Here is a 14,522-nt window from a genome sequence, read left to right as displayed (position 1 = left end):
TGTGGATGATATGCTGATAATGAGTAATGACATTGCCAACATAAATACGACTAAGCGTATGCTAACAAGAAAGTTTGATATGAAGGACTTGGGAGTTGCAGATTTAATTCTGGGGATTAAGATCCAAAAGACTCCTCAAGGACTGGCATTGTCACAATCTCATTATATTAAGACAGTACTTGAAAAATTCAAGCACTTAGGCTTTAAAGTTGCAAAGACTCTAATTGACGTGAATCTTGCATTAGCAAAGAACAAAGGCCAAAACATATCACAATTGGATTATGCTCGTGTGTTGGGATACTTAATGTACATCATGAATTGTACACGACCAGATATAGCTTGTGCTATAAGTAAACTGAGTCGATACACGAGCAATCCAGGTCAATCTCATTAGATGGCAATGAAACGAGTTTTGGGATATTTAGAACATACCCAAAATTTTGATTTGCACTATAGTAAATATCCTGCAGTGATTGAAGGATATTGTGATGCAAATTGGATCACCGGTTCAACTGATTCGAAGTCCACAAGTGGATATGTATTCACTATTGGTGGAGGAGCGGTATCTTGGAAGTCGTCCAAACAAACATGTATTGCCCGCTCTACAATGGAGGCTGAGTTCATAGCCTTAGATAAAGCCGGTGAAGAAGTTGAATGGCTCCGAAATTTCTTGGAAGACATTCCATTTTGGCCTAAACCGTTGGCACCAATATGCATACATTGTGATAGCCAAGCAGCAATTGGAAGGGCTGGGAGCGTTATGTATAACGGTAAATCTCGTCATATACGACGAAGACATAAAACCGTTAGGCAACTACTCTCTAGAGGAATTATCACGATTGACTAGGTAAGGTCAAGTGATAATGTGTCGGATCCACTTACAAAAGGCCTAACTAGAGAGGTAGTTGAGAAATCATCGAGAGGAATGGGACTATGGCCGAGAACAAGTCATTATGGTGGTAACTCTACCTAGAAGACTGGAGATCCCAAGATCTAGGTTCAAGGAGATCAAACAAAGTCATTAATGACGGTTCAACATTGTCAACAAAAATTTTGGTCCATTGTCGTGATGAGACAATGTTCAGTACCAAGGATAAAGCATTAAGGCTTTTTAATGATTTCTAAATTTGATACGGGGTATATTAAATAGTGTATCTACGGGATGACACATTTAGGAATCACCTATGTAAGTGTGAAGTGTTAGCCGCTTCAAGAAGAATTTTGCAAGGCCAATTCTCTATGCACTTATGAAACCAGACAGTGTTCATGGCTGAAAGGAACACAACAATGAGAACCAAAGACGGTTAAGGTTGATTGTGTGACTTATGGTTGTCTAGGTATACATTAAAGTTCGACGGTTCAAAGATATCAAATCTACCGATTGACCGAGTATATCCGACATAAGTTCACTACGGAAAGTTCAAAGGGAAACCTACTTATCCAGATGCAATTATTCCTTGCTTGCAAATCACACAAAATTTTCATGCATACTTCCGTGATATAGTCATTCCCCATTCATGTGGGGGATTGTTGAGTTTCTTTTTAATATAGAAAGGTATTAAAAAGAGGGTGAATGGGAAATGGAGGGAAATGAAAATTTTGAGTAAATTTTTTAAGTTTTCCTCTCCTTTTAATGAGACATTGTCCCTCATTGGTAGAGGAAAAAGAGTTTGGTGGGTTTATATACAAATGCACTTCATGTAGCTCTTAAAGAGTTAAAAAGTAGGCAAGTCTCGTGCCGTCGTCGTCGCTCGCTCGCTCGGCTCGGTTTCGGCTTCGGATTTGGTCAAATGATCGATTGATTGATTAATTTTTTGGACCAAATTTATTTGTTAATAGTAGATATTAACGTAATATTATCCGTGTTTGTAACGGATATGTTCCAATCCGTGTATTGTACCACCAGTTGCAATAGTAGCCGCCTAGTGCTCCGCCCACCATGGCTAAGTGCTTGCTCCATAACAAGCTAGTGCATGCTCCATCATGGCTTGCTCCATAACAAGCTAGTGCATGCTCCACAACTGACTGCTATAAATATGAGCAGTAGTAGTTGGAGAAAAACACATCGAAACAGAATTGAGAGCTATTGATCTTCTCTTCACCGAAAACTCAACGTTGGCTATAATTTGCATTCCTTCCTCAATTTCCATTCGACTTCTGAGTTTTCCTCCCTTGTTCTGCATTGTTTTAAACTACAAACAAAGCATCCGTAAGTGTGATTTGCTGCCGAACTTTGTATTCGCTGAAACACTGGGGTTTGAAGTACCGCTACACCAGTGTGTAATTCGTTCTATCCTGGGAGGAAATAATCCATAACCTTGGGTACTAGGAGGGGATTAAATTCCTTAAGGAAACACTGTGAATTCAGTGGACTCGAATTAATTTCTATTTTATTTATATTTACGTTTATAAGTTAACGTTCTAATTTCCAGAATCATTATTTACAAATACAGGCATAATAATAACACACTATACACGTATAGTTTTTATCGATAACAACATTTCAAAATATAATTTTTTATGACAAGTAAAATTATAATTTTACCAGCAAATATATTATCTAAATCACCAAAAGAGTTGTAATGAAATGAATAAGATCTTTCTACTCTCTTAACTGATGTTCAAATTAGAGTTCTGAAATGAAAAAAGCCTCGATAAAAGCAACTTTCCTTTAACAAGAAAGCGAATCCAAATTAATATGAACCAATGCAAATATCGAAAATCAGGTCCAAAAGATTTTTTTTTAAAAAAAATTGTCCAAAAGAATAAAAAGGTCAAGTGTTTTGGGAATGTAGCCAAAGGAGTTTAGGTAATCTGAAGGGAATAGGGGTTAAGTAGTAGTAGAAGTTAGATGGGGCGACAATAGAATCTCAGATACACGCCTTGATTTGTTTTTCTCAATCATTTTTCATTGATATCTAGGCATTGACCTATAAATATCATTATTATTCATGTTACTATCTATCTATTTATTTATTTATTTTTATTTTTTTGTTTGATGATGGAAAAATTTTCCCTTCTTAAAAGAAATTCAAATCTTGACCCCGTCGACACCGCCGAGCATGGCCGTCCAAGATCCCGGCCCCTCGCCGTTGAACCACGTGGCAGCCCTACCTGTTTTTTAGGACTCTGCCGGCAGCTACTGTTGATGACGTCAATTTGATTCGTTTTCTTAATCTTACCAATATTATTTATTTGTTTCTTTGAGGTTTAATATAATGCAATTTGAGTGTTACTATAATATATAATAAGATCACCTAGCAAAAGTTTCAGATGGATTACGAGGATTTCGAAGAGGTATAAACTACCCGTGTTTAAAATTGATGTGACACGTAAATAAAGAAAGTATAGTAATTATTTTTGGCACAGATAATGTAAAGAAACGATTGAGTTACTTAAAAATCAACTCTGCCTATATGAATCTTTAAGCAAAAATGATTATGAAACTCATAAAAATCTCATGAATCTTCACAATACTAGAAGATTAATATAACTAGTCCAAACTAGTGCAAAATTAATTGATAAATTAAGGTTGCCCTTTTCTTTTTAGTTTAACAATTCAGTTTCTACAATCCATTGTCCCAACTAATCGGATTCGCATAGTATATGGCTAATTAAACTTCCTAACAGGAGATCTTCATTCTCAAGACTCAAACCGAAAACCTCTAGCTAGCTGATGGTGAAGGAATCACCTTCATCTCACAACACTTGTTAGTGGTAATTAAGTAGGCGTTTGGACATAAGAATTGTAAAATTCAAAAAAATGGTGAAAAAATTTTTCAAGTGAAAATGGTATTTGAAATTTAGAGTTGTGTTTGGACATAAATTTCAGTTTGGGTTGTTTTTGAAATTTTGTGAGTGATTTGAGTGAAAATTTTGAAAAACAGTTTTTTTGCAGTTTTTCAAATTTTCGAAAATTTTTAAAATGCATCTTCAAGTGAAAATTGAATATTTTATGAACAAATGCTGATTTCGGAAAAAAGTAAAAAAAAATAATAATTGAAAAAATCTTCCATCAAATTTTTTGTGGCACTAAGATCACTTAAAAGCCAATTACAATTAAAAGCTTATACTCCAATAATCATGATTTAGTAACATGGAAAAAACCATTTGCTTCGTCACTATCCATGCATATAACTTAAAACTTTTTAAAATTATCTTTTTAGGTGGCATATATAACTATATAAATTAGTTAGGAATAGATAGAGAGAGGAGGGGACTGCTGTGCTAGCTTGAGTGAGACCTATTTTACCATTCTCAAAGAAGGGGGTTGGGTACTACTAGTTGGAAAAAGACTCTTGTCTATTTCATATCCTTCTTTCCTTCCTCCTCCCTTCTTATCCCTTCTTCTTTTCTCTCATCTTAGGAGTCAAAGAAAGATCATTATATTTGGAAGAAAAAAAAAGGAAAACAAAAATGGGTAATTGTCAGGCTGTAGATGCAGCAGCATTAGTAATACAACATCCTAATGGAAAAATAGATAGGATGTATTGGCCTATGACTGCTAGTGAGGTTATGAAAATGAACCCTGGTCATTATGTTTCTCTCATTATTCCTCTTCCTATCTCCTCCTCCGATGATAATTCCGACGATAAAACTGTTCGTTTCACCCGTGTTAAGCTTCTCCGGCCAACGGATACTCTAGTTCTTGGCAGAGCTTATAGACTTGTTACAACTCAAGGTATGTATCTAGTTCTTTGTTCAAGTTCACAACTTTTGCTGCAAAACCTTTTGTTAGTTATTCTTTTCTTGATGTTAATAAAGTTTGTGGTGTTCTATTTACAGAGGTGATGAAGGTATTGAGAGCAAAGAAACATGCAAAGATGAAGAAGAACCAACCAGAGTTGCAAGAAAATCAGAGGTCAAGTTGTGAACTTGAAGCTGGAAAATCTGAATCAGATAAGAACAAGGTAGGAGTAATAATTTTGAACCAATCAATTGTAAATTTTATTTTTATTTTGTTCTTTCTTAAAAATTACTATCTACCAAGAAACAGAACAGTCACAGAAGGGAAAAGGGTGCTATCACAACTATGCCTTTATCCCTAACTTGTTGAAACCGACTATATGAATCCTCGATATTTGTTCTGTTCTATTTAAGCTAATCTCACCAATTACTTAGAAAGGTTAGACAGGAAAAGAGGAAGTTCTTAAATGCATGGCCAATTAAACACTTTTAAATATACAAGCTTTATATCCCTTTTGTGCAACAAATGCTATATTCATTTAAGGAAACTTAAGGATGGGATCAAAAAGTAAACGAAAAAGAAATATTCCAAGAATTCAATAACCAATAGCAGAGTTGAAAACACGAAAGAGACTAATATATAATGATATTCAGGTTAACTATTTACATAAAATTGATCATTTGCAGGCTATGAGACATGAAGGACACAGGCAAAGGCCTGGAGCAACAAACTTAGCTGCTGCTGCTGCAAGGTTCAAATCATGGCGTCCAACTTTACAGAGTATTTCTGAGTCCAGTAGCTAATGGTGGTTGCAATCCGATCACCGGCAATGGGACTTCTAAAAGATACGCAACAAGGAACTCACAGAAGTTGGTGGTTCTCATTCAGCCATTGTCATTCACAACTCTAGTTAATGAGGGATGTTGAGCAATAATGCTTTTGTATAGAATAGAATGGAAAACTAACTCCGCTTGATAGAAAGAACATCCCATAATGGAAATACATATTCTCCAGAATTCTAGCATTGTTCTTTTCTAGAGCAGAAGCTAGATTCAAGATTAGCCACGGCTACTTTTTTTTTTTGGTAATTTTATGTCGATGGTTCGATTCAGCTTACACACACCTCGACTATTCCACCACATACCGGCTACCTTTTACTAGTACAGTACCAAGCAACTCTGAAGATTAGCCATGATTATCGACCCATGTATGCAAGAAAAAATGACGGTTTTCATTGTCTTAGTTGTTTTGAGGTCCAAGTCTCCCAATCCTGATCAACATAATTTTGAGCCCACAATAATGATGCTCGCGCAGACAATGCCGCTCCTGGAAGTTTCCTCTCTTTGAGAGCTACCATCATATCAGTAAAAGGCTCCACCAGTAGTGTCCCGGGTCCTCCATATTCTTTGTGCAAGAATTCATTAAAAATCTGATTAATACAAAAGAAGGTACTTTAAAGCTAAAGAATAGCAAACCAACTCTATAATCTTTTAATACTCATGAAAGTAAAAAGCATCATATAATAAATGTTTATTCTAGAAAATGCCAGTGTTGGTGGCACAAAAGGCCAAGTACAGCTTGATATAAACTGTCCCTGCTATATTTCTATAGTAACAAGTACCAGATATTTCTTTCAAATATCAATCATTGTACTATTTCCAGATCAGTAACAAGTCAGATTATCAGTAGAAATAAACATGATTTTATATTGAACAAAATCTGTAGTACACTAAATGACCTTTGGATCAAGAGTTGTGTGCTAGCTAAGTATGTCAGTTAGTACAATTATTTCACTAGAAAGGACCATAATGGGCGTGATAGTGTTTTATGAGGTTATTCATTCCAAGTTGTTAAACTGAAGTTGGAAGAAAAAAAAAATAAAAGGCAGCCTGGTGCACTAAGCTTCTGCTATGCGGGTTCCGGGGAAGAGCCAGACCATAAGGGTCTATTGTACGCAGTCTTACCTTGCATTTCTGCAAGAGGTTGTTTCCACGGCTCGAATTTGTGACCTCTTGGTCACATGACAGCAACTTTACCAGTTATGTCAACACTCCCCTCCGGAAGATGACAAGCAATATTTATGATAGTCTGGAAATTTCAGACAAAGGAATGGATTCACTCAATCTAACTAATAGCCTGTTTGGCCAAGCTGCAAAAATCAGCTTATTTTGAGGAGTGCTTTTTTTCAAAAGTGCTTTTCTCAAAAGTACTTTTGGTGAAAAGCAGTTTGTGTTTGGCTAATTAGTTTGAAAAGCACTTCTGAGCAGCAATTAGTGTTTGACCAAGCTTTAAAAACTGCTTCTAAGTGTATTTTTCTCAAAAGTGCTTTTGGAGAGAAACTACTTTTTTCTGCTTCTCCAAAACTGCTTCTGCTTCTCCTCAAAAGCACTTTTTTTCCTTCCAAAAGCTTGGCCAAACACCTCAAATTGAGGCCAAAAGTGCTTTTGGCCAAAAGAAAGCACTTTTGGCCAAAAATAAGCTTGGCCAAACAGGCTATAAAAGCAGTTAACTCCCCCAAATAATATTTGCTCAAGAGGACTATAGCTTCAACTATAGAAAGTAAGAACAACCAACTAAAATTTGCACAATTTTCACAGATCAAGGGCAGAATATTAAAATGAAAAAAGAGCAGGCTATTTCCAAAAACTCTTTTCCAGATCCAATCAAAGTCAGCACATTTAAGTAGAACATTCAATACTGAGACAGATTGTCAGCATGTCAATTTATTGCGACCAAAGACAAACTATTAGGAAAAAAGGTCAAATTATGTTGAGAATATTGAATTTTCTTTCCTTCTCATGTCAATTACTCAATTGGCACTATATCTTTTATAAGTCTCATCTTCATTAAATGAAACATCTGATTCTTGACAGTCTATGGGTTCAAACAAAGAAAAGTAAGGGGCAAATGCAAATTCAAACTAAGTCAGTTACACCTAATCATATCTGGTGGAGTAAAGTCATCTCATCCTTAAAAACTAACAAGTGAAAACCAGATAAAAGTAAGTTTTTACACAAGTATTCTCAACGTAGTTAGAGGTAGCAAAAGAGTTTACTCCTGAGACTAATATTAGGAAAAGGAAAATGATACAACAGCTTACTCCACATGTTCTGTAATTTTAACTCCGCGAGGTTATATTTAAGTTAGATGGCACGATTTATGGACCACTAGAGGTGTTTCCAAAATCAGCCAGCTAATTCTATATCTGCGGTAATTCCTCTTAAGCTCTCCACAGAGCACCAATGGAACCGAATTTTTTATGAAACGAGGACTATATTCTGGAGTTACACAAATTCTGGTTTTTAATCTTCAAAAGGTCCACGAAAACCGCTATAAACCTCACTGTTGTAGGATCAATTGGAAGAGAGCTTCATGATCCTCTAAAGACTATAACTGCAAAAGACGAACTCTCAACACTAAATCCCACTCAATTCTTCAGCATGCTCCGAGCAGAACTTACTGCACCTGTTCAGCTGGTTTAAAGTGCAGTTATCTTCTAATATGCGAACCAAAACTGATAAAATTGTTCTTTTCCATGCTGTAAGCTCTGATATCTGTCCCTTTAAAGTAAATGATCCAGCGCTGTATGTGCAAAATCAAAGAAAAACTACGGATAGATCTTCCAAGTAATCACTTCCAAAGTTCCAGTTTATTGCATTTTATTTTAATGAATTTTAAGTTTAGGCCATATTTAATGCAATTAGACGATTTCATGTTCCATGTCCATCAGTTTCGTATGATCTTTTCTTCATACTGTCACTGAGGGAAGGAACATGAAACTATCAACAACTAGAGGAACGAAGCAGATATCTTGGAACATAAGCAACCATGATTCAGTAGAAAGCCTAAAACCAGAATTAAATGAAAATCCACTAGAACAACACTATGAAATTCAGTCGTGACATTTAATCAACCAAGAATTTACACATTAGTGAATAGAACATTTCTAAACTGCAACATTGCGATCTCTTCATCAATTAGTATGGTAATCCGAATGTTGGAACATAAAGCAAGGACAGGAGTCCATCTTTACATATTCAAGAAAGGTTCAGCATACATGCCTTCTACAATAACTATCATTTACCAAGCACAAGAATATAATCTTTTACCATTAAACGCGCATCAAAAGCGAACCAGAAAACATTCGTAAAAAAAATTACAGAAATGAGGAGATCAATCAAAAAGAGATGTAATTAATCAAAGGTCTGACTGAACACCACACATGTATTATAAGTACTCAATTAGAAATAGTCCAGCTAAAGTAACATGAATTAGACCCAACATACGAGAAATATAAAAAATAAAGCAAGTTACATATCTTCACCTAGACATTTCATTAAACATATCATGAGATGTCCAATTCCTAAACTTTAACCAAATCTCATTCTATTACCACCATATAGAAAAAGAAATTCTTCCCCAACACTGAGAAGTGCCACTAGAAAGCCTTACCTCAGCACAAACACTAACAACATCATCAAGCTCGTCCCCAAATGTCTCCTTTTCTTTTGACAGCTTCTTCAATAGCTCAGTCTTGAACTTCTGTGTCTCCTACATTTCGCAGCTAAATAAATCAATCAACATTAAATAGTGACAAATTAAAACTCAATTCCAAACTAGTTAGGTGCATTAATGAATATGCTATCTTTTAAAGGCACATAGGGGATCCCAATTAAAGATGTCAATCAATATTAACAAATAAAAACTATATATAAGTTCTGCGCAAGTGAAAATTTATTCCATCAAGTCATTTAGTAAAAGGTAACTGGAAGTAATTCTCTATACAATATTGGTAACCTTAAGAAAATGGAAAGCAATCTTCTGTAATAGGTGAAACTATACTGATGCATAACTTAAACCCATCAAAAAAACTACTCATAACTTAAACCCGTCAAAAAAATACAATTAAATTTCAAACTAATTACTACTACTCTATTGGGGCTCATTTCTTTCTAATAGTACATGTAAACAAATTTTCCTTCAATAAACTATCCCACAAACAAACCGCGAGTTAGATTACAGTAATGAGTAGTATTATTTTTCTAGTTAAAGGGCTAAATTTTAAGTTATATAAAGAGTGAATGATGCAAGAATGAGTTACAGCAACAGCAAATTCAGGGATTGGGTCAGGATAGACATATTTCTGAGGCTGTGTTGAACTCTGAGGAACTGACAAGTGCCTCGTTGAGATGGGTATTGAGAAGTGAAGCTGGAGAGGGATTTTGGGTTGGATTGAATGATTAAATATTTTGGAGGGAAATGGAACTGCTGCAGCGGTGAATGTTAGAATGTTAAGCGCCATTGTTAGAGATTTTTGGAGGGAGGAGAGTGGTAGTAAATTAGTAACAAGAAGTTGAAGCAAATACGGGCCCACCCCAATCCCCATATACTGGAGTAAATTTTGTTGGTGCTAATTCAACCTTATGTTAATTAAGCAAAAAGTAAAAATCATTTAACTTTGTGTTAAAGTCACCTTTTTTTATTATATAAAAATTATTTTACTTTGCTCTATTTATCACAAAAATCACCTTGGACAGATTTTATAATACTTTTACTTGAAAAGTCTATTATATCTTTGATATTATAAATCCTCTCATTTATATAATACCTTCTATATGAGGGAGTATATAATATATTTTTACCTAGGTATTTTACTTATAATTAAAATAATTTTAAATTATTTTATTTATTATTTTTATAATATATCCATATATTTAATTTTTCAATTGGCACTCAATTTGTTTAATCATATTCAAACATGAACACATTTTAAATATAAAAATATTTATTTTTAATATTTATTTAAAATAATAAAAATAAATTTGTTTAACAAATGATAGTTTTTTATAGGCAATAAAAATTTAAATAAAGTTTCAAAGATATTTGTGTTTAATATTAAATTTTTTAAAGCTTTATCTGTTAATATTATTTATTTGAAAGTATTAATACGATGTGTCATTTTGCTAAATGTGGATATTTTATTTATTAAATTAATGGGTATGGCTTAACTGATAAATCAATGAGTGTTGATACCCAATTTTTTTTATATATTTTTATGTACAAAATATCTTTCAAAATAGCGTGTATATGCATATATAGGTATGTCCCAAGGTCCAATTATTTTTTCTAATTTTTCAAGAATTTTTAAATCAATTTACTGGCCTATTTTATCAAGAAAACCCCAATAATTATCCCCAAAATTATCATTTTAGTGATTCATTTATTGGAGTCTCATGTTTACACTGAAATATGGCTAAGATATTTTTTATATATTTTTTTACAAATTTATTTGGTATTTTAAGGATAAAATTGCATAATTGCAATATTAGCCATTTTTAGTTTTAAATTTGTCTCGTGTTTATAAAATAGGGCTTAGCTTTTTAAATTGTTAATTTTATATTATAAACTATTTTAGCACTTTCAATTTGATTTCAGAAATTCATTTACTATTTTTATAAATTAAATGGGGAAAATGGGTTATTTAACTTATAACCAAATTTGGCTTTATAATCTAACCTATATTACACCAAACCCCAACCCAAATTAAACCAGCCCAAAGACCCAAGCCCAATCCCAATCCCTAAATCTACCCGACCCAAACCGGATTAAATCTTGGTCGTTGATCAAAATTGATCAACGGCCCAAATTCACTCTTACCAAATTAAACCCAAACCTCCCCCCCCCCCTCCCCAAACCCCGCTCATTTCCTCACTCAACCAACTCTCTTCTCTCTCTATATATCTCTGGTTCTTTCTATAACCTTTCCCCTTCCCCTCCGCTCCGATGAGCTCCACTCGCCTTCTCCGCCACCTCCTAGCCAGAATCCATGGTGGTCTAACCACCTACCAGCCTCTTATGGCTCCTCACGTTTGGTTACTGAAGTTTCATGACTTGACCATGAAGATCTGGGTCCAGACCTCTGTTGATTCAAGCTTTACGGCCATCTCCGGCAAGCCATGTCTGTTTCGAGCCTGGCCTTGACTCCTCTCGCTTAGATCCAAGCTTTTCTCACTGTTTGGGTTCCTCTGAAAACCCTAGCTTTTGAGGTTTTTCTGATCTCTTTAGATCTGTTCCAGATCTATGCTTTCCCTAAGCTTTTAAATGATTTTCTGATATTTTTTCAATAGTTATGCTTTCAAACCCGTTATTTTCCGATCTAGGGTTTTTAGATATCTATCTGATTTTTTTTTCTCCTGTGTGTTTCTTCTACTATGTTTCTTCTACTGTGTTCTCGTTAAGCTTCTGCTACCATGTTCTTATCAGTTTCCTCTACCATATTTTTTTTAGTTCCTTTACAGTGTTCTGATTAGTTTTCTTCTACTATGTTTGTTATTAGTTTCTTCTACTATGTTTTCTTTGAGCTCTTATACTGTGTTTCGCATGTTACTCTTCTACTATGTTTCTAATGAGTTTCTGTTACTAAAGGAACATGTTAAAGGGCTCAGTTCCTTTCTGAAACCTCTGAACCTGTTTCGACTTGATTACTTGTCCTCTCATCTCTGCACACGATTGATGGTAGAAACCCTAGAATTTGGGGTTTCTTCCGAGTTTGGAAACCATTGGCTATGTGATTTGCTTGAAACGGGTTTTATTTCAAGAACCCTAACTCCTGTAGACCTATTTCGAGTCTCTGAACTGAGTTTTGAAATCTTTGTCTTTCATATGATTCTGACTTTTGCTAAACTCTTCTAAGGTCTTTTACACTGGACCTTTTGTATGCTATTTGATACTATCTGTCTTTTACAGTGCTAACCTAGGTGACTACCATGATCCTGTAGTCTACTATCTACTTATTTTGCAATTGCATGACACTTTCACTTTGTCCTAAATTCAGCCTCGCATGTCTGATACTTGTGTACTCTTTATATGTGTTGAACTTCCCTTCTAAAGGGCTTTCAAATTTTGATTAGTTTCAGGCTTCCTTCTGTATAGGCTTGATTGATTTCTTTCCTTGTTTGTTGATTTCCCTATGACTCGATTTACGTTAAAAGTTTTCCTTAGCTTTTCTGACCTGGTTCATTTATGGACAAATACTTACATAATCTCTTACCCTTTGATTTACTGCCTTCTGGGGGATCCTTACCTTATTTATTTTAACCGTGTATTTCAAAATTCTTGCCTTAATTAAAACCCCTATATATTTACCCCTAATTGCCTACTTTGCACAAGATGTTTATTTGATTTCTTTCCCTAAATAGCTTTTACCGTTTAAGTCTGAATTCCTTGATTAAAGGAAGTCTTGTATTGATTGATTTTAATTGATATTCAGTTCCTTAATTATTTTCTTACCTTGTTTCTGCCTGTTCTTCACACTACAAATACTTGCTCTTCATTGACACAAACACACCACCACTCATAGTCTTTCTGAACTTACACTTACACTCGAAAGAAAATATTCTTTCTTGTTGCTTGTACTGTGGCCTGTTTATAAGACCTACTGCTTGCTTTTCTTTACTTGCTTCTTTGAAAACTGGTATGTCCTGATTTAAGCTTTTAGCATTACAACAATGTGTTTATTTACTACTTTTGTATCCCTGTCTGCTTACTGTTTCTATATGTTTCAACACTACTGATCTCTTTCTGCCTGTTCTAGTATGAATCCCAAACCCCTGCCCCCTATGTGTTTAAGCTATGGTTTGAGGCATGGCAATACTACAAGTTATTGTCCATGAATCAAACTCGATCCCTTGGGATCCTAGCCTCTAAATAATGTGTTCTGACAGGTTTGAGAGTATGCTAGCATCCTCCATTGTTGAGCATGCTTGAAGCCTGTCCTGTCCTAAGCAATAGGCTCTTCATAATTTTCCTAACCCCCTATGTGTGTTTATTAGTAACTGTTTCCCTCTCATTTTCCCCTTTAGTAGTCTATTCTGCACTTGCACACTTTCTTAGTCTTTAAGTTCTGCCCCCCTCTTGTGAGCCTTGCCTTGGGACCCTTTGAGTTCCTTCTGAACTTGGACACTTGAGGGCTAGCCCTTTCACACTGCACTTGTCCTAATATGACAATACATTTGGGTGTGAGCATTGCCCGGAATCCCATTGAGTCTCTTAGAGAACTTTGACACATTCAAATGGGAGAAAAGCTTTGTATCATGATCTCTTAGAGTTAGTTTACCTCATATTTCAGACATGAAGTCTGAATCAGGCTCTCCTTTGGTTCTACTTTTATATTTTCTGATGTATTTTTTTTACTTTATTCTGTGCTGTAATAAGTTGTAATAAACTTTTGGGGATGGTTAGTGAAAAGGGCGGGTAACTACGTATGCAAAGGGTAGATGCCATGCCTATAGGTCATTCTGAATTCTGCATTCTCACGTAGATACTATGCTTACAGGTCATTCTAAATTCTACATTCTCACATAGATACCATGTCTATAGGTATTTCTGAATTCTACACATTCAAATGCATATAGAAAGCATGTTTATAAGGGATTCAGAATGTCCATTTTCGCATAGAAATCATGATCATAGGATTACTACATTCGTATAGATATTATGCTCATAGGTTTTAAACAAATGTTGCATCTAGATATCATGCTCATAGGTTTTTCTGCCAGTTAGATACCATGTTTATAGGTTAAAACCAGTCTTATGCATTTAGATATCATGTCTATAAAGCTTCTGCATTTTTTTACTATGTCTACAAAAGGCTTAAAATCAACTATGCGTAGAAAGCATGTCTATAGGAATCCTTAAACGAATCTGAATTGCTTTATTCACGTATCGAGCTAAAACCAGTAATAATAAGTACCATTAGTTACAGAACTTATAACCTTCGTTAAACTGGCCTTTTCTTTTTTACTACCATATCAGTTATTTTTTAGACCTTATTATT

General features: G+C 34.8%; 2 protein-coding genes across 5 annotated transcripts; one reads left to right on the top strand and one right to left on the bottom strand.

Moving 5' to 3' along the window:
• The first annotated feature begins 4,209 nt into the window (after positions 1-4,209).
• On the top strand, positions 4,210-5,732 carry LOC107813502 (uncharacterized). The gene is made up of 3 exons (XM_016638775.2): positions 4,210-4,681; positions 4,786-4,910; positions 5,374-5,732. The coding sequence occupies exons 1-3, from the start codon at positions 4,417-4,419 to the stop codon at positions 5,488-5,490; spliced, it is 507 nt and encodes a 168-aa protein (XP_016494261.1). The 5' UTR covers positions 4,210-4,416; the 3' UTR covers positions 5,491-5,732.
• A 139-nt stretch (positions 5,733-5,871) lies between these two features.
• LOC107813503 (protein PLASTID REDOX INSENSITIVE 2, chloroplastic-like) lies at positions 5,872-10,030 on the bottom strand. 4 transcript variants are annotated; one of them, XM_016638776.2, is made up of 3 exons: positions 9,789-10,030; positions 9,140-9,238; positions 5,872-6,116 (listed from the first exon to the last, which is right to left on the bottom strand). In XM_016638776.2, exons 1-3 carry the CDS (start codon positions 9,987-9,989, stop codon positions 5,919-5,921), a joined length of 498 nt encoding a protein of 165 aa, XP_016494262.1. In that variant the 5' UTR covers positions 9,990-10,030; the 3' UTR covers positions 5,872-5,918. The 4 variants fall into 4 exon arrangements, with proteins under 4 accessions (XP_016494262.1, XP_075097077.1, XP_016494263.1 ...); XM_075240976.1 differs by having other exon boundaries at positions 5,872-6,091; XM_016638777.2 differs by having other exon boundaries at positions 9,140-9,229.
• Positions 10,031-14,522: the final 4,492 nt, after the last annotated feature.

Source organism: Nicotiana tabacum, chromosome 20, assembly GCF_000715075.1.
Source record: "Nicotiana tabacum cultivar K326 chromosome 20, ASM71507v2, whole genome shotgun sequence".
Classification (NCBI taxonomy): domain Eukaryota; kingdom Viridiplantae; phylum Streptophyta; class Magnoliopsida; order Solanales; family Solanaceae; genus Nicotiana; species Nicotiana tabacum.
Note: the sequence above shows the minus strand (reverse complement) of the source record. Positions and strands in the feature narration are given on the sequence as shown.